Source organism: Lagopus muta, chromosome 4, assembly GCF_023343835.1.
Source record: "Lagopus muta isolate bLagMut1 chromosome 4, bLagMut1 primary, whole genome shotgun sequence".
Taxonomy (NCBI): Eukaryota; Metazoa; Chordata; class Aves; order Galliformes; family Phasianidae; genus Lagopus; species Lagopus muta.
The window spans coordinates 15662017-15687611 of NC_064436.1; the positions used below are offsets into that span (position 1 = coordinate 15662017).

At 41.2% G+C, this 25595-nt stretch overlaps 1 protein-coding gene across 1 annotated transcript in view; it reads right to left on the reverse strand.

The window, feature by feature from the left end:
* The window catches only part of FRAS1 (Fraser extracellular matrix complex subunit 1), a 164455-nt gene that overhangs the window by 72442 nt on the left and 66418 nt on the right, over window positions 1-25595 (reverse strand). The window contains exons 10-19 of the mRNA XM_048940939.1: window positions 22766-22855; window positions 20969-21116; window positions 18524-18667; window positions 18102-18236; window positions 10148-10291; window positions 7860-8000; window positions 7301-7441; window positions 6265-6438; window positions 3628-3768; window positions 1448-1591 (exon numbers count right to left, since the gene is read on the reverse strand). Of these exons, the coding sequence (XP_048796896.1) occupies window positions 1448-1591; window positions 3628-3768; window positions 6265-6438; window positions 7301-7441; window positions 7860-8000; window positions 10148-10291; window positions 18102-18236; window positions 18524-18667; window positions 20969-21116; window positions 22766-22855 (1402 nt within the window). The remainder of the gene's footprint in view (window positions 1-1447; window positions 1592-3627; window positions 3769-6264; window positions 6439-7300; window positions 7442-7859; window positions 8001-10147; window positions 10292-18101; window positions 18237-18523; window positions 18668-20968; window positions 21117-22765; window positions 22856-25595) is intronic.

The following is a 25595-nucleotide window of genomic DNA, read 5'->3' on the forward strand; positions in this document are numbered from 1 at the left end:
AATTACTTTTTGAATTACTTGCTGAATTACTTTCATCATATAATTACTGGACTACATGAAACATCTTGACTCCCCACTCTCACTTTCTGTTTATCTAGGAATTTCAGGGGATATTTTCCTCTCCTCAGATATTCTGTTCTGCCTCCCTTCTTAGACTGAACAGTAACTGTTGTTTACAAGGAAGGTGAAAATAAAATAATCTTCAGAGAGGAAAGTAAGCATTTCATTAAAAAAAAAAAACAAAACTCAAGAACACATAGTGTAAGCAAAAATAAGTCCCTATGAAAGGGAACCATCTAGATTAAATTGAGAATGATAGCCTCTCAGTGGATACATTTACTACATTTATTGCGTTTTTCCCTTTTCTTAGGATTCTGTATCTCATATGGTACTGTTCAACCTAGCATAAGACTCAAATACTGAATCTTTTATTGATAAAGAAAAAACTGGCTTGATAAAGCTCAGAAATTGCTGGAGCTCTTCCCAGGATATGTTTATATGCATCTGTGTGATGGATTAAAAGTGATTTTTCTTTTTAAACAAGTAAATGCAATCAGTGGCTTTTGATGACAGGCTTAAGTGCAGGCATCAAGCACCCACAGTGTATAACCCCTGTGCATAAATCCTATTATCTCTCAAAAATGCACACAGCAAACCTAGCTGTGCCAATTTTTCTTTAGAGCTCCCAGAAATTGCTTCTCTGAATCACAAACGTTTCCTTAGCTCACTTCAGTGAAGCTCTGTGCAGCACCTAAGCAGCCCTCCTTGCTCTGGGCCCATCAGGGACCCACATCTCTGAGAAGAGACCCCAGCCCTGGTAACTGCCACCTAGCACTACCAGGTGTTACAATTACCTGAGGCTGCTCCATCCCAGGCAAAGCCAGTGCCAGCCTGCTGCAGAGAGAATTCAGGGAAGGAGAAAAGCAAGCATGATGCCTTTAATAAGCACTGGGTGCTCTCACAGACTGGTAGGACAGGGAATGCACTGACAAGCCCAGTGTAAAAACCAGATTGCAACAAGATGCAGTTACATACTTGGCCTAGTAAATGCAGCTGCAGCCCATCCTACTCTTAAAAACATATTCATTAAGTTATTATTAACCATATGAATGCTCTATTGATTGCCAGGTATACCAGTCTGTACATGTGATCTCAAATCTTCAAACCAGCAGCAAGGCTGGCAGAAGAGCACCTGAGTCCCCCTCCCTTCCACCAGCTTTACACAATTTGCAATTAATTTCATGCAGCTCACAAAAGACGTGTACAGCAGGAATGGCCAGAGGCTTTGCTGTGTACTATGTACACTGGGGGTTTCCTAATGGTATCTACACGATATTTCACCCACAACAGGCATTTTGATTTCTTCCTGGTGTGTGCCTGAGTAGCTGGCAAATACTACAGAAAGACCATCCCTACGTATGACCCAAGGCCATCTCCTCTTACTTACCCACACAATATCCCACCAAGTTGAGATACTGCTCTTCCTTGCAGCTAGTCCTGCACCTTCCAGCAGCCAGAGTTGCGTGGGGATGGCAGGTTAAGCACTCCAAATCAGAAGGGCCATGGCATGTCTTGCATGATGGATGGCAGGCTGGGTAAGCAAATCATAATTGTTGTAATGCTGTTGGTATAGTCTATCTTATATTCTTCCCTCCCCAGGAAAATAGCCTTTACAATAATCATTTACTCCTACAAAACATAGACATAAAACAACACTCAAAGCATCAGTGACTGGCGAGTCATGGTTTGGAAGGCTCTTATAACCACACTTTGACTAAATGAGATGAAAACAAGGAGTTGAAAACTGAAAAAAAAAAAAACAAAACACATTTATTCTCTGTGTTAGTCAAGGTATAGAAGTACACATCATACCAATAGATTGTCCCCTTTTATTCCTCCCCCTCTAGCATACATATAAGAGAGAGTGGGACTGTACAAACATTATACTGGCATGAGTTGGTATTCACAAGTGGGCAAATGAGGAAGTTATTTCTGCACAAACCCTCCCAAAGTGAAACCAATAAAATGTGAACGCTGTGCCAGCTCGTTAGTTACTCTGTCTCCCAAAAGCTAAACAAAAGCATTGCAAAACAAGCGATTAAGATTGCTCAACAATATTTCATTCAGACTGTTTTTGTATCTTTCCATCTTTACAGCCAGATGCCATATTTCCATGATTTCCACACTAGATCTGAGGGAGACAGAAATACTACAGCTAATGATCTGTAAAAATATCTTAGAAGTTACTTTAGAAACTTTTCTATGAATAAAAGCAAACAACTTCAAAGTCTCCCACCTCAGGACTCCCCCAGGCTACACACAATTGCTCACTCCCCACACAGAAGATGAGCTTTTCACAGCTGCCATAGCATACAGCGCCACTGTTTAAGACCTAATGCACCAAGTCCCATTGCCTTCTCAGCGATAACGCCTGTGAATTGAGTGTTTAGAAAATTAATTCTTTTTAGACAAACCTCTATTAACTGAGCTTCACTGTTCAAAAATTGCCAGAGATACAAGCTGGCAACATAAAGATATCACTTCCCTGACACTGAAGTTTTGTTTCTAAGACATTTACATAAAATGGGATCCAGACTCACATAATACAGCAGTCACCTCAGCTCTAAGGTGGCAAAGCACAGCCTCAAAATTGATGAACGTTTATAACAATAAATACATTTACAAGAAATGAATACATTTACTTGTCAGACTGTTTTTCCTCGGACAAACAAATTGAATAAACACAGCCATGGACTATAGAAGCAGTTCCCTTCCCTAAACTTGAGGCCTCCAAGGGCAGAATCAAATACAACTTCAGCAAATTTATCTTACTGCCAAAACAGATGCAGGGAAGCCTTACTCAATGAATCTATTGCAAAACAACAGACAGCTTTCAAATGACCCTGAGGAGACTAATCAGATTTCAAATGCCTGCATTTCCCCATCCACTGTACAGAAAAGCTAATAATGAATGGCGCACCCCAAAGGCCACAGTTTTCTGCAAGCAGCATAGAAGATGTAATTATTGCAGTCACTTGGAAGGTCAGAAGTCAGAGCTATCTGTTGAAATGAGATCAAACAACCTGAATGAGAAGGCCACTTGCTGACCAGCGGGCAATGCTAAGACACAAATAACACTGTACTTGCTACTGGTCAAGCACATCCATAGAGGTAATAGCTTTTCTCCCGTATTTGCAGAATTCCTTCTTTTTAAACCCTGCCTCATAACAAGCAGTGGATTAAAAATGAAGCTAAACCTAATTCAGTGTGCTTATCTAGCCAAAGAAAAGTAGACATGTTTCAGAGCTGGCCAGTAAGACCTTTTCTACAACAGTGCTGGCTTAAAACTTCATCCAAGCCTAGTGAAAAGAAAAGCAAAATATTTTCAGGAAAGCTGTCCATGGGAGTAAAACTGATTATAATTTATGATTCAATCTGTATGCTTCCCTTCCATTTGGAAGAAATTCCATTTCCCAAAATTGGACCAATCTATTCTCTCCTGAAAATACTTAAATAGCCTCATATAAATCTGACAGCATCTCTAATTACATTCAGAAATGCATTACAGAAAATGCACACAATGAAATTCAGCAGTATAAGCTGCAGGTGCCTGCACTACGCACTTACAGGAGCAGTGATCTTGCTGGCTGAACAACCCCTCTGGACACCTGGAGAGGCATCTGCCCTCGAGCAGGAGGTGTGAAGACAGACAGGCTGTACAGTCCTGGGAAGTGTTCCCTATGCAGCCTGCACAGGAGGAGTGGCACTCTGCAGGAAAGCAAAAAACAAAAAGACAGAAGCGAAAAATCAATTTATCTCTCTCTCTTTTGCTACTGTCCTTGAGTACAGCAAGATTGCTTTGTTCCCAAAGAGAATAGGAAGGTGTTTCCTTCGCAGGATTCTCTATTTTATAAAAGGTAGAAAGGGCAAGAATGCAGGAAGACTGTACAGCATGTTTCTGGAAGATAGGAGCAACCACAGATATCTGCATACTTAATTGCTTTGCACCCATGCAGTTCATCTCCAAAATGGAAAGCTAACGCACGACAACATAATATCATTCTCCCCCCTCTAAGAGCTCTGGGTCTTGCAGACTCAGAGTCCAAAATCATCTTTTGCTATCACCCTACAGTTATCCCAGGAAGGATTTTCCATCCAGCACCCCTGGACAGTTATCATCAGTCATTCTGGAGCAGTCAGAGTTGGGTTGGCTGCCTGACTTTACAGCTAGCAAAGTGAATGTTCATTAAAAGGATTCAGCAAGAAGGATGAGAGTGCAGTTACAATGTCAAGACTTTTCCACTTTAGCCTTTACTGGTACTGATTCTAAAAAAAGTCAGTTTAAAGTAAACAATCTGATGAAATAAAAATGCAAACTGATTATCAAAAAAAACCTACTCATTTTAAGAGTAGTGGCTCAAGAACACAGATTCAACTGCATGTTAAACACGACAGAAAACTTCCTGCCTTCTGAGGAGATAAGACAAACACAGGGTTGGAGAGAATAAAAGAAAGTAAATGATTTATTTAACTACTATTAGCTGCCTGTCAGAGTTATCATAAATGCTGTGTTTTTAGGACTATCTCTGTCTCAATGGACTCGAACCAAATCAGAGAGAAATTTCTTAGTTTCAGCAGGGAAACCTGCTGGACATGTGGACAGAAATATTTCTGTAGATTGGTTAGAAATTCACAAGTACAGAGGTAAAAAATCCAAAACCAACACTATAACCTACATATGAATGCACTTCTTTTTTTCCTGCATAGACAGTGTAGGCATGTAATGTCTGCTGTGGGTTTGCATTTTCAAAAGGATAGATCTGTAAAATTTGTATGAGAATTTAGATGGGTAGCTCTAAGTCTGAAATGGTGAATATTCACATCCTTCTGCAATAAATCAAATTACTACTCTAATCCCTTTACTAATACAGAAGAGCTAATAACGTGAGGCTGTGCTGACATTCTTGCTCAGTGACATAATTAAGTGCTGTCACCGAACTCTGCTCAGTCCTGTCTGTGCAGGTCTGTTCACCCACTTGAGGCAACGGTATATGGATTTATTTATTTAGTTTCTATACCATAACCTGGATTCAGACAAAAAAGCCCATTCTCTGCCAAGAGACAGCCACTGCATGAATTGGGAGGTTCTGCATTAATGCCTTCAGGAGCCAGTCCAAAGTACTGAAACTTTAGTAGCTTGTGTAGGTCACTGATAAAAGACAGAACCATTCCATACAGAAATTACATTTCTTCCTTTTGAAAGAGCTACTAAGGCAAAAAAAAAAACAAAAAAACCAAAAAAACAACCCTCTCCCCCCCCCCCCAAGAAAACCACAAACTCCTGTCAATTTGATAAAACACAATTTAAAAAGAATTTATGTTGCGTCCACTTCCACTTCCAAAAAATATTGACCAGGAAGAAACAGCCATCAGTTGTGCTATTACTGATGTTGTTATTGCTATTCCATCATTCAAATGCTGTAGATTCACTGTCTCCTTGATGGCTCTTTTCACATAGGGAAAACATTTCCTCCCATTAACTTCCTTCTCCTTTGCCTTCCGGTGGTCTGTGTTACTGTGAGAGATTCTGTCTCATTCAGAATCATCCTGAATCCATGCGCATATTTTCAAGATACGGCAATGAGTTTGTTGTACTGACGTTCCATATGGCTGCCACAGTTGGACTATACAGAGCCTGAATGACTAGCTGATACACTCAGACAATATTCTGCAGTGGAATCTCACAGCAGTGGGAAGGCATGCATATACCCTAGTGAACACATCTTAGCCTCTCTTCTAAACTGCAGCCTTCATGGAAATGCTTCCTACTTGGCATTTCAGGAGCAGTGCTAGGACCCGTGCTGCGGGGCATGCATCAGAAGAGCTTTCACAAAAGAAAAGACTGCTGAGGGATTTTTTGACCAGCTACAGGGCTAAAAGTGGACAAAAGCTCAGTCTTTTCTGAACAAGGCTTAACGACTGATCCTGCTTAAAAATAATCAATGGTAAAATCTTACACTCAAACTGAAAGAAAAGAAAGCTACGCTAAGGTGACCAGACCAGAATCAAATCATTAACAAAAAAAAAACCCCAGCAACAACCAAATCCTTTACATGCAAATTACATGCAGAGTGTATTTTCCTCCAAAAGTGTTACAGAGGAACTCAAAGCATACTAGAAGCAAACATAGTACGAAGTGACCAGAAACATAAAATTCAGCACAGTGCTTAAAGCCTCAAAGAACAGTTTCCATCCTCAACTCACGTCTGCAGACTCCTGTGACATCCAGGTAGAACTGAGCCTGGCAGTGTGAGAGGCAAAAGCCGTGCACAGCTCCTTCCACAGGTTGATGGGGCTGCAGCACATCCTCTGGTGCCCAGCACTGCAGGCAATGAGAGGCCTCTGGGCCAACGCAGGTACGGCAGGATGGGTGGCAACCTGTGCATGTGTAAAGAGAGCAGTCAGAGACACAGCTCTGAGGAGAGATGTCTCAAAGAGATGGACAAGGCCCAATACCCATGCAAAGTCAGGCATCTTGTAAACAAAAACTGAGAAAAAAACTGGTTCAAGCCCTGTGGTCCTCTTTCCAGTTTTGCACTGCGGTGAACAGTCTGACAATCAAAGAGCTAACCAAGCAGCGACGTCTTGCAGCAACTCATGTGCTAAGGAATTTCTTCCATAAACAGACAGAGTGCCGTATCATCTATGATTAAACAGGGAAATACTTTGCTGTCACACTTTTAAAAGAACAGCTCTTCCCTTCAATAAAGTTGACAAACAGTTGGAAGAAAAAAAAACAACCAACAACCTTGATTGCTAGTGGCACAGTATTACAATGTTCCTTTAATTTCAGGAGCTGGAAACATGAACATAATCTCACCATTAAGACAGCTAGAAATAACAGTATGATGGGCTTAAAGGAAGCAGAAATACATCTCCTGAATTTTCAGGTTTTCCACTGTTGCAAAATATATTAAGTATGTGTATTTTATTCACCTCTTCAATTGTCTCAAGAAAATTTTGCAATTGATAGCAATGTGTGCTTATTTCAAGAGCATGGAGAAAAGAAACTTCCCCAAGATCAGTAAATCTTGAAGGTGTAAAACTACAATGTATTTGGGAACATTTGATTTTTCTCAAAATGGAAAACAATCAGTAAGCAAACATGGAAATGACTCATTTCTTGACCAGCAATAAGAATCAGTGTCACAGTTGAATGCTCTGAGCACAGCCAACAAAAGCCAATACAAATACATCAACTCTCAGCAGGTGAGGAATTCACTCAAATTACAGAGCTTACCCCTGCAAATGTTGTGATCCAGATAAAAGCCCACTCCACAGCTCTGCAGGCACTGGCCCTGGTGCAAAGCCAGAGGAAGGGAACAGGAGGTACAGTGAGTGGCCAGAGGTCCCTCACACGTGGAGCACGAATCATGACAAGCTGATAAAAGAAACAAGCACATGGAACTGAAATATTCTGTTTTCCCTCCTTGCAAATTGTGTTGCTGACTACAGCATCCTCCAGCCAACTGTGAAAACTGCCAGCTGGGAGGATATTCAGCTGTGTGAACTAATGAGAGCAGAAGAGCACTACTAATAACCAGTAACACAGTAATAACTCCTACTCATACTGCACTGCAAACATTTATCTCAGTTTGTCTTAATATGTTTCACAAGGCAGAGGTTATTTAAAACAATCCATCATAAGAAAACCCCCAAAGAAAATAATAAACAACGTTCCCCATGCTCAATTCTGTGATCTTAAAATTTCCTCCCCAAAGACAAACATTTGAGGAACAGAAGACATGTGAAGAGTTCCTTGAGAGTCTTAAGAAAGCTCATGCAAATATGCCTCTTACCCCTGCATTTTCCATTGCTGCCTGGGAAATATCCACCTGGGCACTCTGAAATGCACTTCCCATTGTGTAACACTTTATCTGAAGCACAGGTTAAACAACTGGGCTGGGCTGCAGTGCACGTTTCACAGGACCGGTCACAAACTACCAAAGAGGGGAGCTCATTAATGAAACACACTCAATAAGCTAATAACAGAAACATCAAACCAACCAGATAAATACAGTAAAGTAAACCGCCCCGTCTTTTAAACGGCACCTTTTAAATGATCCTCACCGGCACCAGCAACCTCTCACAGTATCCTGGAATAAGTAGTGACGTTCACAGAGGGAGACGTGCATGTACAGACATGTATACAGACTGACCTATGCAGTGTCTAGGACTCCTAAGTACAAATACCAGCAATAGCTCCATAGCCATGCTCCCTCCAGCTTTTGCTGCCCACGCAGAGGAATGCTTGGATGGATTACGGAAAGGAAAACTTACAAATCCCATCAGGCTTCTGTTCTCTACAAGCAGGTACTTGGAGTGAAAGGTCTGCATTTTCGTGCCTAGATCCAACTGCTACCACTGCAGGTTGTTTCTGGTGTTACACCCAGCAATGGGAAGGGGGGGGGAGGATCTCATTGCTGCCTTACAACATCCATCACCCTGCTTGCACCAGACTTACCTTCTATTTGGTCAGCACACTCTCCAGATCCAAAAGAGTTTTCATCTCAACAGCAACGTTATCAGCTAGGTTGCTGAGGCACAATTATATTAATGCTCTGACAATCATTGTAAATGACTCTGCCTCCCTGTAACTTCTGTATGTGCAACGCTTTAAGCTGAAAATGGACAACACCTCTACATAATTGCATACAGATCAGACACTAAAATCTCTTATTTTCCTCTTTCGTAATAAAAAATTCGAACAACTACTTAGTGAATCAAGAGGTTTACATGTCCTGGGACATACAGAAAAAGACTCTCCAGATAGCGTTGCATTTTTCTTTCCTGTTCACCAGTGGTCCTACAAATAAACCACCTCACAAATGTACATAACTGTACAACAAACATACTTCTCAGACTGTTCAGGAAGTAAAAGATGGAAGAAAAGTTGAGCAAAAATTTACCAGTTTCCCCCCTCTTCCTCTTTGCTACAAATCAAAACTACAAGCACGAAATTGCATCTAAAATCAAGCATGATAATGTTCCTAATCAATTTCTGTGGTCAGTATTTTCCCAGGCAGTCAGTTCTGAAGTTAACTGACTTCTTGTTCAAGAGAAACAGTATGAAACTCTGACTTCCTTAAGTCAGCAGCACTATTGCTGCTGTGTATTCAGCATGGCCAAGAATTGTACGTGTCTAATTTTTGTTTTCACCAGTAAGACAGCTTCACTTTAAAACAGCTTACAGATCTCCAGCTGGGTATCAAAATCAGTGCTTTTGGAAGATGATAAAAAACCTGAGCTCTGGTGGGTGTGAGGAACAGCTGTGCAGTTTTGAGGGATTTTTTTATTGCACTGGCAAAAAGTAACAAAAATGGTTAAGCTGCACCTGGATAAAATTTCACTTTGAGCCTACATAATTTTTAGCTACAGAAGCAAAATTTCAATTCTGCACATTTCAAAACACACGCTTATAACATTTACTGGGGCAGTGGCCAAAATTTTATCCGTGTGCCACCAGTTTTAGGCTTTCCCCCTAGCTAGCTGTGCCATAGCTAGTAACATTATTAACTATGCCAGCAAGTCCTTCAAAGAAGCTGGAGATGGCTGCCAGTAGAAACACGAGCTTGGTCCAAATGATTGCAGCAAATTTTAGATTATTTATTTGAGGGTTTTTTCCCCCTTTGTGATCTGTTTGGTTGAGATTTTGATTTTTGCCTCTAGCCTTCTCTTCCTCCTCTTCTCACAAAGCTTCCTAGCTCCCAAGTCTCACCCGTTGTTCAGGTATTAGTTACTGTGACGCTGAATTACAATCAAATTTACAGAAATCTGCTGGCAAGGGCCATTTTTCTTTCCACAGATAAATGGATTTGTCAAGCCCTCAAAAACAACTCAGTTAGGCTTTCAAGCTGTTCAATGAGAGAAAAACCTTAAACCTTTCAGCATCTGATTAGCTTAAATGAATTAATAATCTTACAAACAAACAGCAGCTTTCCTTATCTGATTTTTATGCACAAGGTGCATCTGGCTTCTTACACATTAATAAAATCACAACTGCTGCATGGCTGAATGAAATACTGATTGCATTTTTGCAGAGCATTTCTCAAACTTCTTGCAAGGGAGAAAGAAAACAGGCATTTACCGTTGCAGATTCCATCCTTCTCATAAAATCCCTTTCCACAGCTGGCCACACAGAGCCCTGCTTTTAGCACATGCGACGTGTCCTTGCAGGAGAAACAATTGTTGTCAGCAGGTCCCCAGCACGAGGAACAGGACTTGTGACAAGCTGCAGGAAAGAAAGGTAAAAGATTAATAAATGATTAACTTTCAGTCTTCTTTTTAAACTGAAGAATTTGCAGCAATTCATTTTTCTGCAATTCTGCTCCTAAAATTTAAAGGCATCCACTGCTTCAGAAAAGAAAAAAGAAAAAACAGAAGATCTCTGCTTTTCTTATACTAGTATTTTCATCCATCTCATCTCAGCGGCATGATTTACATCACCATTTTGTACACGCACTGCGACACCTAACATGCTTCAGCATTGTCTCTGTAGCTGTAATCAGATTAGAAGAGTGTTTGTAACATGACTAAAAGAGTGTCTGTAACACCTAAGTCCTGTTCTTCATTGTGCTAGAGAGAAGATGCATCCCTTTGCTGAGTAGGAATACTAGCAGCATTTCTCCCTGTGTGAGCCACGTATCATGGCTGGGATATAGCAGTGTTTTGCGTATGTCTGAAGTCTTATCACATCCCTGCAATGAAGGAAAGTCAAAATGCCCTTTTTCAGGCACAAGGGCATAGCAACATATAGGCCAAAATGTCATCCTCAACCACGATGATGTCTTGCAGTTGAAGTCATAGCTGTAAGGAAATCAACTCCGCTTACCAAAGCACATGTTGAACGAGCCACCATATTCAAAACTCTGCAAGTTCAGCTATGAGGAAAATACAGCCCATTATGGTTCCGTTTATGGAATTTGTGAAGCAGATGCACATTAAATCCCATGCTATCAGTGCTTACATGAACTGCACTAATTACAGTTCTTTTAGAGATTAGATTTTTTTTTTCATTAACACATCCAAAAGTGTTCTTAAATTTATTCTTTCACAATGAGGCAGGTACATGAGAACCACAATAGATAGGAGAAAATAGCACTATATGACATTTGCTCTGTATCAATGAACATGTCTGAAGTTGCAGCCACACAAGAAAAACTCATCAGTGAGTAACTAAAACTATGCTTACATGTGGAGCAGTGACAAAAGCAAACACCTTCCTGCCAAAATAAACCCCCTAAATGAGTGACAATTCATCTTCTCCCCAGTAACAGGAGAAAATGAAGTGCTTCCATTCCAAGACCATGCCTAATATTTCTGCGCAAGGGCAGAACAGAGGAGGAATGATTATGCAGGACAGCACACAGCTGTAAACATGCTTACAGCAAAAGAGCTATCACCAGTATTCCCCTCTCACTCTTGTTCTGCATGATTCTTATGCTTCTTCTGTCTGCCTGAGGCTATAATTGCTCTTGTAGTTTGTTAATTAACGAGACAGAGCACCTATGTTTATGCTTAAATATGAGTCACGCTGCCCAGAAGATAAACACCCTATCTCAGTGGATCTCATTACTCCCCGAAGCAGGGAAGCATTATCATCTCCATCTCATAGACAGGCAACTGAAACACAGATGTGACATGACATACACAGGGTTGGAAAAGGGTATGTTTAGGGGCTAAGATACAGGATAGACATCCAGCATTTGGTCTTTTGACCTTCTGCATGCTTCCTTCTCCATAATTCTACCTTTGATTAGTTTACCTTTTCTCATCATTTTCTTTTATTGCCTTATAATTAGCTGTTTGCTTTCTCCCTTCTCACCTTCCTTCATGGTTTTTCCCTGCATTATGCTAGATTTCTCCACAATGCTCTGACTATTCTGTCTGAATATTTCTATGTGAGAAGTCTGTCATAAGGATGTTGGGCATTTTGCACCTGATAGGATTTCTCCCACTGACTCCTACAGCAAGGTGAACTGGTACATATGCCAAGACTATCAAGTGCATCTAATTGTGGATGAATCACAATGCACTGAATACTAGACATCCCATTTGAAGGCAAAGATTTAGCACATTTTTTTGCTCCAGTCGATAATTTCCTTTGCTGATGAAAAGCTCCATCTCATTCCAGCTTGGATGATTCTCAGGGCATGTTCACACTTGCAAATTAACTTCAGATATGAGTTCATGCTGTAAATTCCTAGGTACTGAATCGTCCTCACTTCACCTTCCAGTCGGGACTATTTTGCTCCTCTAAGCTCACTGTACCTTTCAACACTTTTCTGACAGGATGGACACAAGGACTCAATCTTCTAATAATACACTCCCCACTGCACAGCTTGACTTCTTCACTGTTAACCTGCCTAAATTTGTTAACACATCTGAAGTTACGCAGTTATTTTCAGAAATTCTCATGTCATTTCTGTAAACACCATTCTTTTCCAAGAAAGGCTACTCCCTCCTGGCAGCCTGGCCTCCAAACTCTGTTTAAAAAACAAACAGCCTTGCACACTGTATTAAAAATGCCCTTTTTTATTAAAGACAGGTCAACTAGGCAACTGTGATTTGGCTCTAAGACTGTCCTCCCACTGGGCACCATTCACTGCATGTAGCAGATCAAGTACTCTTGAGAAGCTTCTCTCCTCTATATATTCTCCCAAGCAGCTGCCCTAAGCTGTGCTATGTGTAGGGCAAAATAAAGACTTGGCCTCCTTCTAGAGCCACACATTCTGCTGAGTGTAACTCTTACTATAAACAGCTCCATGCTGGGAAAGCTGTTTGGTATGATTGGAGTTACGTTCCAGGCTCTTCTCTGGAGCTAGGTCCCAGTAGGATCACCTCTGTCAAGTCCACACACAAATGTTCTGCTGGGATTTTGTCACCACTACCACCGTTCTCACCTACAGCTAAGCATGATGCTTTCTCTCAGCTCACCTTCCCTTCTGGCACTGGCCATCCTAAGCCCAACTACAGACAAATGGCTATAGGGCTAGCAGAGCAGCTGACAGTTCAGACCAGCTCACAGATCCTGTTCTCCACAACAAAAGAAACTCCCTATAAATGTTACTTTAAACACAGCCAGCAGGAAAGGGATGGAGACAAGAAGTAAAGATATTCTACAGAAGGGAGCTAACAGCATTCCCTATGCCATACTTTAAGTGGGAAACCTGTAATGCCTAGAGTTGAACCAGGTAATGATACAAAACTGTGAAGTCTGCAGCCTGCATGAGTTTAGGATCTTACTTTTCCCTCTCTCTCTCTCTCTCTCTCTCTCTCTCTGATTGTCACAGCTCTCTGTACTGATCCTGCAAAACTACTTCAGTGTATCACAGCAGCTTTCAGGCCCTTTAATGAGGCAGCTGTTGTTTTGAAATCATAAAAGCATAGAATTGCTCAGGTTGGAAAAGACCTTACAGATCAAGTCCAACCGCAACCTAACCAAACTACGATAACTCTAACAACCCTCCAATAAATCATGTCCCTCAGCACCATATCCAAATGGATTTTAAACACACCCAGGGATGGTGACTCAACCACCTCCCTGCGGAGTCTATTCCAGTGCTTAACAACCCTTTCTGTAAAGAAGTTTTTCTAATTCTCCAAGTCCTTCACAAGCCTTTTTGCATTCCTAGAAGGGAAATGACTTCTGTAGTTTTTCAGTTACAGTGAGAGAAATGAAGTACATCCTACTGGAAGTCATCACACCTGAAAACTCACAATGAATTTGATAAAATGCTTAGAAACAGATCCTCTGGAATCCAATCTACACAACACTGACCAGGCCCACATGGTTTCTTTCAAGCAGGAGATGTAAGAACTGAGGTTTGGAAGAAGGCATGGAAAGGAGAAGGAATGCAACTTGATTTTAGCAAGAGAGATATATGTAGCGTTTGGGAGAACAGTGAATGACTCAAAGCAGATCGGTGACTATTTCCTCAGGTTGGCTTACAAAAGAAAACAGGTTTGCAGTAAACCTCAGCTCTGCTTTGCAAGCCCTCCCTGCAATCGTGCTCCACAGTCTCTTCCGATACAGCCATATCTGTATGCAAAGTAACACATGGCTCCAGGAGGTATCAATTAACAGTTTCCAGATGACAAACAAGCAGAGCCTTATTCCTGCTCCTACAGATACAATCCTACACTTCTTGTGCTTGCAGCAAAAGGCATTATTTCCATGTCTTGAGGATCATTCTGACACAAGTGCAGCAGCTACCTAATTCATTTGTTCTGTTTGACATCAGATGGCACAGCCATAGCTGTGGAATCTGTTGGTGTGGCTGAGACAGCAACTCAAACCCATTCCTGCCCATTATACGTACTTGTACACACCCAGCCTGCAGAGGCTTTGCTCTTTCAGCGCTGGACCACTGCCAGACTCCACAGCTGCTTGTTGCCCAAACAGCCAGTCACCAGACTCACTGAAAAAGTAGGGGGGAAAAAATGGAAGCATTCAATGAGCCACTGTCAGCTAAAACATCTTTGCCTGGAGCAACTAAGTGGCTGTGAGAAAATGTGTCAACAGAAGCATTGCCAGGAAGCTGTTTTCACCCTTCCTTGCTATTTTCAGTTCAGATTCAGTAGGCGTTATTTTCTATTCGCTTTTCTCTTCAGTGTGAATGGACACGTGTGCAAGATTCCGCACCTTATCCAGAGACTGCTGCAAGAGTTGGAATGTGTTTTTGCAGTAAAAGCTTCTAATATCAAAGTATAGGCCCTCACTAAACTTGTAACCTTCTTATAAAATGGCTGCATATGTTACTTTTCACAAAAAAATTGCTGAGGCAGAGACTGGCACAAGATAGGTCGTGCATTTTGCTTAAAAGCAGAAACTGGAGCATTCTCTCTAATTCAAGATAAGGCAATCTGCCTAGCATAGGACAGAACAACAGTTCTATGCTTCAGTTGACACAATGGTATTCATTAAGCTGCAGTCAAATATCTTTTCAGAAAAATCAATGCTAAACAGACAGAACTTCGGAAACACTTATTTTCTGTGCAGGTGACAGGAGCACTAGCACAGGTAGGCTGGAGAAGCTGTGGAGTATCACAGTATTACAAGTCAGCTAGGTGGTTGGCCCTGGGCAATCAGCTCAATATGCCCCTGCTTGAGCTGGGCGTTGGACCAGATGACCTCCAGATGTCCCTTCCAACACAAGCCATTCTATGGTTCTGCAAGCCTCTCTTCTTGGTGAAAGCAGGAACACCCTGGTGGCTCCTGAGCCAGTGGGTGCCTTTCTCTGCTCTTACTCAGGGGTCAAACAGAAGTGACTCCGGGCATTGAGAAAACGAGAGGTCCTGCAAAGTGATATTTCTGTACTTTCTCCTAGAAATCAGACAGTGACTTAACAATCCACTTATCAAACTACCTCTTATCCACATAAGCACAGGTGTAATATTGCCCAGCTTGATGACAGCAGAAGGGCTAATACAAATGGCATTCCAGCAAGAACACAGTAAGAAATCACTGGTCGACTTTTAGAAAGCAAAGAGAGGTCCATGTTCTGAGCTACATAGCATCAGTAACCACCTCTAACCTGTGAGCTGGGAATGCTTAGCTTAGCTTAGGCACATTCTGTCACTAACTCTCAAGGTGAGCCTCTGCAGCCAGGATACAGCAAAGAAAAACAACATGCTGTGAATAAAAATTAAAGGGCTTTGCTACAGTGCAAGCTGGGTCTTTTAGTATCAAGTTACACATCTCAACATTTGCACTCTCAGAGATCAAAGCACAAACACTTGTGCTCTAAGTTTTTGAATAATCTTGAAAAACATAAATAATTAAGTTAGAAAAATGCAAGGAGAGTAGTGAACACTGCAAGTCCTTTGAGCCCTTCCACTCTATCAGGCAGACATCTTACATTTTTCCTTCACTTTGCTTTGCCTTTGGTGTAGGCTTAATTGTTTCCATGACCGATTTCTTACAGAGAAGCCTTCATCTGCTACACTGTTCCAAGCCAAATTCAAAGTGAACCATGAGTTCTAAGCACACCACTACAGGTTCTCAACTTCACATTCTCTTACTGATTTTAACACTTTAAATAAATAAGGGTGGGGAGAAAGGCGTGAAGCAACGTTGGTGTAAGACTAAAACTGGGAAGACATCAAGAAACAACTGTCTTCCAAAATTCCAAGTACGTTCAGTTAAAGCAGATGTCATAAAACATGAACAAAAGGAAAGACTAATTCATTGTCTTTTGTTGCAATGCAGACAATGGTGTCTCAACAGCAGAATGCTGTGGGAAACCTGTTTTTATAGGTGTTTTTCATCTCCAGAGTGAATTCCTCAAGAGAGACTTTACTGGAACGGTAACATTAACACAGTCTAGTTCATTCTTTTTATGATTTTGGAACATGCTTATCGCAGTTGTTAAAACGATTATGAGAAAAATACTCCTGAACAGCCTAAGGCCCATCTGGGCAATCAGATTACAGATCTGTAAAAATGAAGAGAATACAAAGAAAGAGTGAATGGAAACGAATTATGGACTGTATCTGAAATTTAAGACTTATTCCACCAGTTTTACTTTATGCAGAAAATGCAGCCAGGCAGAACTAAAGCAAATCAGTTTAATTCCCCCGGGGAAAGAGGAACAAATTTTCCCAGCAACTTTCAGCTACAAGCACGCGTGACTGCAAATTTGGATGGAATGTACAATCAGTAATCTACAAACCAGTAATAAAATGAAACATTAGCCTTTCCCTCTTGCTTCAGCAGTACATGGGCACTGCCAATTAAAATACTGGTAGCAGGTGGAAAGGAAATGGTAAAATAAAACCAAACGAAGTAGAAGATTATTTGATACTTAAGACTGTAAATTCTTTTGGATTGGGTCTCTTTTTTTCTCTTTATATGTGCACAAAGGGGCTCTAGCCTGTAGTCAGTGCTGACAGAGGTTTCTCAGACTTTCAAATCCTGAAACAAATGGTGAGCTCTTCAAGGCAAGCCACTTTAGAAAAGGAATCTGGACTTAGAATCTAAAGTGCTTTCCCTTGAAATCTGCCAAATACCCTACGTTTTTGTTTAATTTTAAGGAGCAAGGCTAGTTTCAAAGAAATTAAAATAGTGGCTCAAGAAGTTGAGCATGTGCTCCATACTGCTTATGAATTAGAGCTGTAGAAATAATCAGAAGCCTTTGAAAAAAGGCAACAGCAAGAGAAGAAAAGTAGTATCTTTAGGGAAAACAAACTGCCACGATGAAAAAGCTGCTCCATTACAGTTTAGGAAAAACACAAATATTTCAGAGGAGCATGAGAAGCTCATAAAAACACTATTATAGTCCCATCACATAGTAAACTAACACTGCTACCTTCATATCAGTCTTCGAGACAGTATGGTTTAGGATTTAGACACGGACCAGATGTCTCGTGGAATTACTAATTTACTTGGTAAATATTCTTCTTAAGAACAGTTAGCCCAACCACGAAGAGAGAGCAACACATGAAATGAAATGAACAATGGCAGAACAGAACAAAAAATATTTTTAACAAGTCTTTACTGTGAGTTTTTCTGGTCCTATAAATAGTCCATCCCTACAAGTAATTTATACACCTCGAAGTGCTGACTCCTCATAGGTTAAGCATTAGCAGCTGCAGCTTAGTCCACACTAAGCTAAAAACTCCTATGGAGATCAGACTGTCAGACACAGTTCAGGGTGTTAAATCCTTAGTGAAATGAAAGCACACACTCTGCTCTGCATCCTCAACACCACAAGAAACACAGTCATGTTTCCAGAAGAGAATTCTGAATTGTAAGAGGACTCTGATGAAAATCTGAAACTGCAGCCTTCTAAAGCAGAGAGTTTTATACCTACCAAACTCACCTGCTCAGGAATTTCAGTGAGTATTTCCCCAACCAGTAATCAGTTTTATACCATACGACTTGGTTCCTTTGATCACTCCTCACTTTACTCTCGGGTGAACATTAACACCTATGTCAACAGCAAGTCCCCCAACAGAGCACATATCTAATCACGTGGGTACCGCTTTGTCTGCCATTTTGCTATCACAAAGCACTGCAATCTTTTTTTGCTTCAAGTTACCTGCACATATGAGTTGATCCTGAAAGAATCCCTTCCCACATGAAGTCACACACTGCCCATTCTTCATCAGCAGTGATGTCCGGCACGAGGAACACTCGAAGCCATTCATACAGGCTGAGCACGTTTCATTGCAGGCTTCCATGAGAGGAAAAGAAAGATGCATTAATTCCAAACGTCTTGATGTAGCACAACACGTCTGCTCTGCTGAAGAGACAATTTTGTCTCACTGTGGCAAAAAAAAATTCAGAATTCACTCTCATTTGAAACCAAAGCCTATGGCTACCACTCAGTATCGTGCCTGCATACTTTTCCAAACAGAGCTTGACAATCTGTATAGATTACTACGGGATTCTGCAAACAAATGCAAAGCAAGCCACAGAACACACAGTCATTTGGCAGTGTACATCCCCTGCAGGCTTTACCTAAGCAAGTCCCCCCATCCTGATAGAAGCCTGACCCACACGTCTCCACACAGCGTCCATTCTGCAGCCGCTTCTTCACATCACGGCAGGCAATACAGTGATCAGAGGACTGAGAGCAGGTCAAACAGTCTGGGTGACACTTCCCTGGTGCAAAAGAAAAACACAAGGGCAAAAACCATCAGCAGTGTTTTCAGATGAAAAGAATAAAATAAATGCATAATCCAAAATCAGAGTAAAATTAATTACTAGCTTATCTTGCTGGTTCATGTTCTGTCAGTTTTGGAATGGTTTTCTTCCAAACTAGCATGAAAAAGGCTAAATACTATATTGTTGTGTCCTAATATGTGGGAGGGTATTGTAAGGACTGTGGTTTCCTAGGCTATAGATAAAACAGAAATTTCTTGACCACACTGTTGTAAAACAGTAAAAATCATGAGCGATCTGGAATTAATGGCAAAAAACAACCTAAATTTTACATTCTTTTACGCAAACTCTGCAATAAGTCACCTGATGCATCCACATCAGGTCAAAGTATAGTGGCAGACCACATCCCCTCCAGTCAGAAGCTTTATGTCACAGTGCTGTAGAAGAATTTCTTGACCACAGGTATTTCCTCAAAAGTTATGTCCAATCTCTCTGCAGAGACCAGGAAAAAAAGCCTATTTTTTCTTTATTACTGTGCTACTTCTGCTTGCTGGAAGAAAAGCTGTCTGCTCCTATCTGACAAGTCAGCAAAAGGACCTCACTACTGAAAACTCTCTATTTACACTAAATAACCTGCAAGTTTCCAGGCAGCTGTATCTAAGGAAAGAATTGGGAATTTCTCACCAGTTACTTTCGAAAGGTACATCCAGCTCCATCCTCACAGGCTGACAACAAACTGATTGCTCAGAGAGGTACAGAATGGACAATCTTTCTTTAAGTCCCCCCAAAAAAATCCCTCTGCTCCAACTAAAATGTTCTTAGTGAGTGGGCATATTTGCTGTTTTTTTTCTTTTCTTTTTTTTTTTTTTTTTTTTTTTAACTAAACACAACTATGCTTGGGGCTAGGTGCTCTACAGTGGATGAGAATAAATGGGTTCTGTCTGCCTGCTTCCCCCAGCACATCTGTGAGAAGCAGCAATAAATTTTCACTGGCTTTAAGGACGCAGATGTGTTAGGAGCTGATGTCCTGGGTTCACAAGTCAAACTGCTGCAGGCTGGGTTGTGTATTTGTTTCTCATAGCCTCCAGCGGAAAACAGAAAAAGTGGAAAAACTCCAGGTTCATTCTGTGTCCATTCACATTTTAGGATACAAAAATGCAGGTTTGCTCTGTAAGTCCAGTATCATGACTTCAAGGTATGCATTTTCCAGAGCACTACCACTGCAGAAGTGAGAAGAAGAGGCCAGGATTTTCAAGGGTTACGGGTACACCGGTACCTCTTGATAAGAAAGAGAATAGGTAGACCCAGGGAGCACTTTTATGTAATCTGTCACCTCCCCTGGAGTTAGCGCAGATGCTGTTCCCTTGTGAAAATCTAGGACAATTTTATCTCAACTGCCCCAAACCCATTTTCCTCACTTTTCAATTTGCAGTGCTTTGCATTTTTATTAGCATACAGTAAATAAAAAGCTTTAACACATTAATATGGCAAATGTGCCAAACCACTCCTGCAAATGACAGTATAATTAAACTGAGAAGCTCTTTTTACATAGATAAACCATCAACTGGAGCGCTGTGATAGAACCAAAGTTAGAAGAATACATCAAGAACAGCTACCAAAACGAAGAATGAGCAAACCACAGATAAAGCCTACCAATTACAAAATGTAAAGCTTACTAACTGCAATACATAAATGAAGGAGAATGAAAACATCCTGGGGAATAAAATGAATTTATATGTAAAATTAACCTATAGCTAAGGCTATTCTGATTTTTCCAAACAATTATTATCTAGCAGCTGTTCTGCTCCAGGTGAGCCTGTGGCACTGTAAGCATGTTCTTTCTCCTTCACACTCTCAAGAAATAATCATCAGCCCATAAGCTCTAAGACTCTTGTTAAGATTGGAAAGACAGTGATCTGCATTATAAAATTTGTGTTGGAAAAAAAGGAGAAGACAAAATACTTTCAAAACACCACCTCCAGGAAGAGACTCTTGACAAAAGAAAGCTATCATCTAAAGCAAACAAAGTCAGTAGGACTCACTTCCATTCTTAGGATGGAGCCCTATGCCTCTCCAGTAAACTGAATTACAGAAACCAGTTACTTTGCAGCTGCAGATTGAAGACAAGTTAAAATTCACTGCGTGTGTCAGACCAGCACGAGAGAGACAAGGGACAGCCAGGATCCCAAAATGTGTGTCAGATGAGTGCACGATGCATGTGCTCCCACCCAAAAAGAGTGACAAAAGGGATAAAGGAGTAATACAAGTGATAAAGCACAACAACAGACACTGGGTCCATACCTGGCTGGCAGCGTGGACAGCAATCACCCTTCTCCCTCACAGCCATGCTGCCTGGTGGGCAGGGCAGACAGGAGCGCTGAAAGCAGACCACCTCTGCATCGCGGCATTCACACTCTCTGCACAGCCCTTCCTTCCACGTCTCTCCACTCTGCATAATACGACATCCAACAGCCAGGATTAGTGCTCTGCAGCACCAGCATAGCTGCTCCGCAGTCAAACCAAATCAAGATAGCGCCGCAGCAGTAATGCCGGGTCTGCCATCCAGCAGGGATTCCCTGCTGCTTACTGCTTCTGTGGTAAAGGAGAGTCTCTGCATAAAAAAGGTGTTTTTCCTCATGCATGGAAGTCCCCAGATAAACTTCAAGGCTACACCAGTAACAGCAGAAAGCTAAACATCTCTGAGGCTGTTTCAGCTCTGAGGCCAGTTGTCATGAGACTACGCGTCTCTATACCTCTTGCCCTCTTTATCTTTCCAAATCAAGGCAATCTGCAAAGTGCTCACAGAAAAGTCCATGGCCTGTGACCTCCTGATCACATTCCCTCTTAGCAGTCCCTCCACAAGGGGATGTTTTTCAGTTAGCACTAAGTCGTTTCTGCTTCTAACACTTACCTCTCTTTTCTCCAACTCAAAGCACTTCCTTGTGTCTCCAAATTTTGCTGCGTCACTCATCCACTTTTTTTCCCTCACAGTTCAGAAACATGGGTTTGATATCCTAAATCTTCTGGGTCTGAATCTATTTATTTGCATAATGACCTTCTTGACGCACTTAAACCTCCTTCTAACCTTGAAAGTATTTTACTTTCCTTACTCCTCTCTTCCGTTGCCTTATTCTACTTCAAAAGGACTTGCCACACAGACTGAGGTGGTGCTTTCCTCAGAACTAACCATCCAAACTGACACTGCCAGCTGCATGGTAAATGAAGGAGAGAAATCTCTGTCCCCTCTCCTGCAATCTGCATCTTTGGGTCTGCACCAAAGCTGCCCTTGATGGCTGAGGCTCTGCTGGTACCATGTGAAGAAATAAAAAGGCAGAAACGAGTCAGCAAGCATTTTAAATGCTTGTGAAGCTTTTGTGGCAGTTCCTCTCAAAAAGAATAAAGCACAAACCTGAATAAATCTAACATCTTAATATATTTTATCTCACTTGGGTCAGAGAGAGATCCAAGAAAGAAAAGTAAAGTACTAGCATTAAAAATTAAAACAAACAACAACAACAACAAACAGCATTAAATTTTTCTCTTCTCAAATCTGTTGACAAACAGCAGCCGTCAATCAGGTCCAACTCTCATCTACCTGAGCAATAAGAAGACCATTACTGGCATATTTCAACCACTTTATGTTTTCATTCTGTATAACTTAAGAAGAAAGTTCCTTGAAAATATTTGTAAAATAATGAACTCATGTCATGGTGAACATTGCATTAAATGATACAGGCAGAACATTATGCATTGCCTCTGCTATACAGCCTCTACCAAACAGGTCAAAAGTAAGGTATCTTTACCTCCACGAGATGCACAGGAAACCAGTGAGTACAGAGATTAAATATTAATGGGAAATGATTGATTATACTGCAGAAAGGAAAGCAAGGCCAATCTTCTCTGTAGTAGACGCACACATATAAACAATGTAAATGTAACAAATTTCATACATTTTAAAAGCAATCTGCAGATAATATTAACAGATTACTTTTCTGCTGCACTGAAAATAATGTCCTCCTCGGAACTCGGGAGAGTCACTTCTCCAAACCTTCATAAGCAGGATTCTCTATTACTGCTCCAAAGTATCATGATACTTACAGCTTTGGCATGTTCTTTGTAAACACAGTGACCATTGTTTGAAATACATTCAGGACAGCACTTCCCATCTAAGTGAATTAATTCTTCACCCTGTGAAGAGAAAGTCTGCTGAAATTCAAACGAAATCAACAATACCAAAAATACTGCAGAATGCAGAGGCAGAGCAGCTCTTGCCCTGGAATGCAATCTTCAGTCTCTATTTCATGTTATCTTTTCTGCATCCTATTTTATCTCTGTAAGTACAGTTTGAAAAATGTGCTTAATGAATACTGAATTGCAGAACAAACCTCAGAAAAGGCTAGGGAATTCAGTGATAAGACTATCCTTAAACCTTGCTGAGAAAGAACACCCGAGTGAAATCCACAGCAGATACAGAGAACAGGAATACCATTTTTTACTGTCCTTATCCAGGACTTTACTGAACCTTTACTGAACCACTGTCAAGATCTGAATGCATAAGCATTCAAATGAAGGTAACTTCATTTCCAATGCTCTGCTTTTTTTTGTCCAGTAGAGTTTCAAAGCACATGCTCTATTTATGCCACATGGAAAAATCCTGTTCTTCATTTCAACTGCAGAACTCCATAGGTTACACTTGTATAACCAATAACCCTGGTCTGGAGATGATAATTTATCAGTAGAAGGAGGAAATGAAGTGCCCTGACTGGTCAGAACTTCTTACGCTTAAGTGGAAGCTGATCATTCCAGAAAAAGGAAGACTCTGTTTTAAGGAATTAGGACACAGCTCAAAATGTTCCCTGTTCCCCTATATTCAGCACTAGTGAGGCCGCACCTCGAGTACTGTGTCCAGTTTTGGGCCCCTCACTGCAAGAAAGATATTGAGGCCCTGGAACGTGTTCAAAGGAGGGCAACAAAGCTGGTGAGGGGTCTGGAACACAGGCCATATGAGGAGAGGCTGAAGGAGCTGGGAATGTTCAGCCTGGAGAAGAGGAAGCTCAGGGGAGACCTCATTGCTCTCTATAACTTCCTGAAGGGAGGCTGTAGTGAGCTGGGGGTCGGTCTCTTCTCTCTTGTCATTAGTGATAGGACCAGGGGGAATGGTTTCAAGCTACGGCAGGGGAGATTCAGGCTGGACATGAGGAAGTATTACTTTTCAGAAAGGGTGGTCAGGCACTGGAATGGACTGCCCAGGGAGGTGTGGAGTCACCGAGCCTGGGGGTGTTCAAGGAAAGGCTGGATGTTGTGTTGAGGGACATGGTTTAGTGGGAGCTACTGGGAATAGGTGAATGGTTGGACTGGATGATCTTGAAGGTCTTTTCCAACCTTGGTGATTCTATGATTCTATGAAAAGAAACAGCTTCTATTTCCTGATATGAGTTGTTTCTCTAGATCAGATTCTCACGCATTACAAATATAGACGAGCTGATATATGCCAGTCATGAAACAGACATAAGTCTACAAAACCACTACAACAAAGAAGTTACGAATGAATGGCTAAATTAGATTTATTAAGTGTTCATTAAGTGTTTGCAAGGAGCTCACATACCAAAAGAAATTCCACAACTATTGTTGGTTTCCCTTTCAGCCTGTTACTTGTTTCTTTGGCTGGCTCGCAAAACTCAGCACCAAAGTTTAACAAACAGCTTTGCTGATTCGCCTCAGCCAGACACACATTCCAGCACAGTCACTCCAAAATATTTTTCACCTTGCCACCTAATACCTATACGTGACCTACGTGCAGTAACATCACCAGCTATTCACCAAAACCAACAGCTAGTCCCAGCCACGCTCTAGTAAATCTCAAGCATTTCTGAGAAGGTTGTATAGCAACTGCTGAATCACGGCCTGAACCTCTGATTGATTATCTGAGGCAAGCAAAAGTCAGCCCTGAGAGCACAGGTGAAGGCAATTCACCTGTGCTGCTGGAAGGGGTGGAGTCTGGCTCCACCTCTCCTAGACCCATTTAAGAGCTGACTAGCAACGGGGAAGGATCTCTTTCTAGAGATTCCTCCTTTTTGAGTTTTCCAGCAAACCCAGGATAAGGGTAAGCACTTTATCTATTCTTTTTGGTGTAATAACCTATTTAACAAAACTCTCTCATGTATTTCTTAATTATAACAGCTATATATTCACTGATTATACAAAGGGTGCAAGAAAAGAAAGAAATAACAGTCTTTGAGGACCATACACAACTAAAATCTCTCTTTTCTGGTTATATATATTTTGGTTACTTAAATCATTACTTCAAATTGCTGTTGGCAATTTGAATCTCATGTTATTACTATGGATTGTAAACTGTCCCCTTCTCCCCCCATCTACATCCCCACCCACACACGTAAACATAAACTACTGGAAAACTGAAAACAACTAGTTAAAGAACACGACTATCCTCCCTCCAAAAAAATATCCTACAAACACATTGCTCTGCCAATGCTCAGAAAAAAAGAGTGGCTGTAGGAGATATTCCTCAAATGTATACCTGAGCATTGTCATCGGAGTGCTTGATACCAGGCTCCTGAGAAGTGTTCCAGCAGGGTTTTGTGATGCTGAGTTTCAGTGGTCTTGGTTGAGTGCATCCATTTCTACAACTAAAACTATCCCAGCTTGCCACGTAACTTGTATCCCTAGCTTACCAGTGCCCTTCACAAAATGGCTTTTTGGAGATTAGGTCAGAATCCCTGCAGACACTTTCATATGGCAGTTCTGCACAAGTTTCTTTCAAAAGATTTAACAACTAAGCCTCTATTCTACCCTCACGTAATGCTACTCCACTATGTCAAGCTGTCTAGGATTTGCAGTTCATATCTGTGGCATCACATTTTAAACAGGATGATGTGACCAGAAAATTAATAGTGCCTTAATGAAGAGA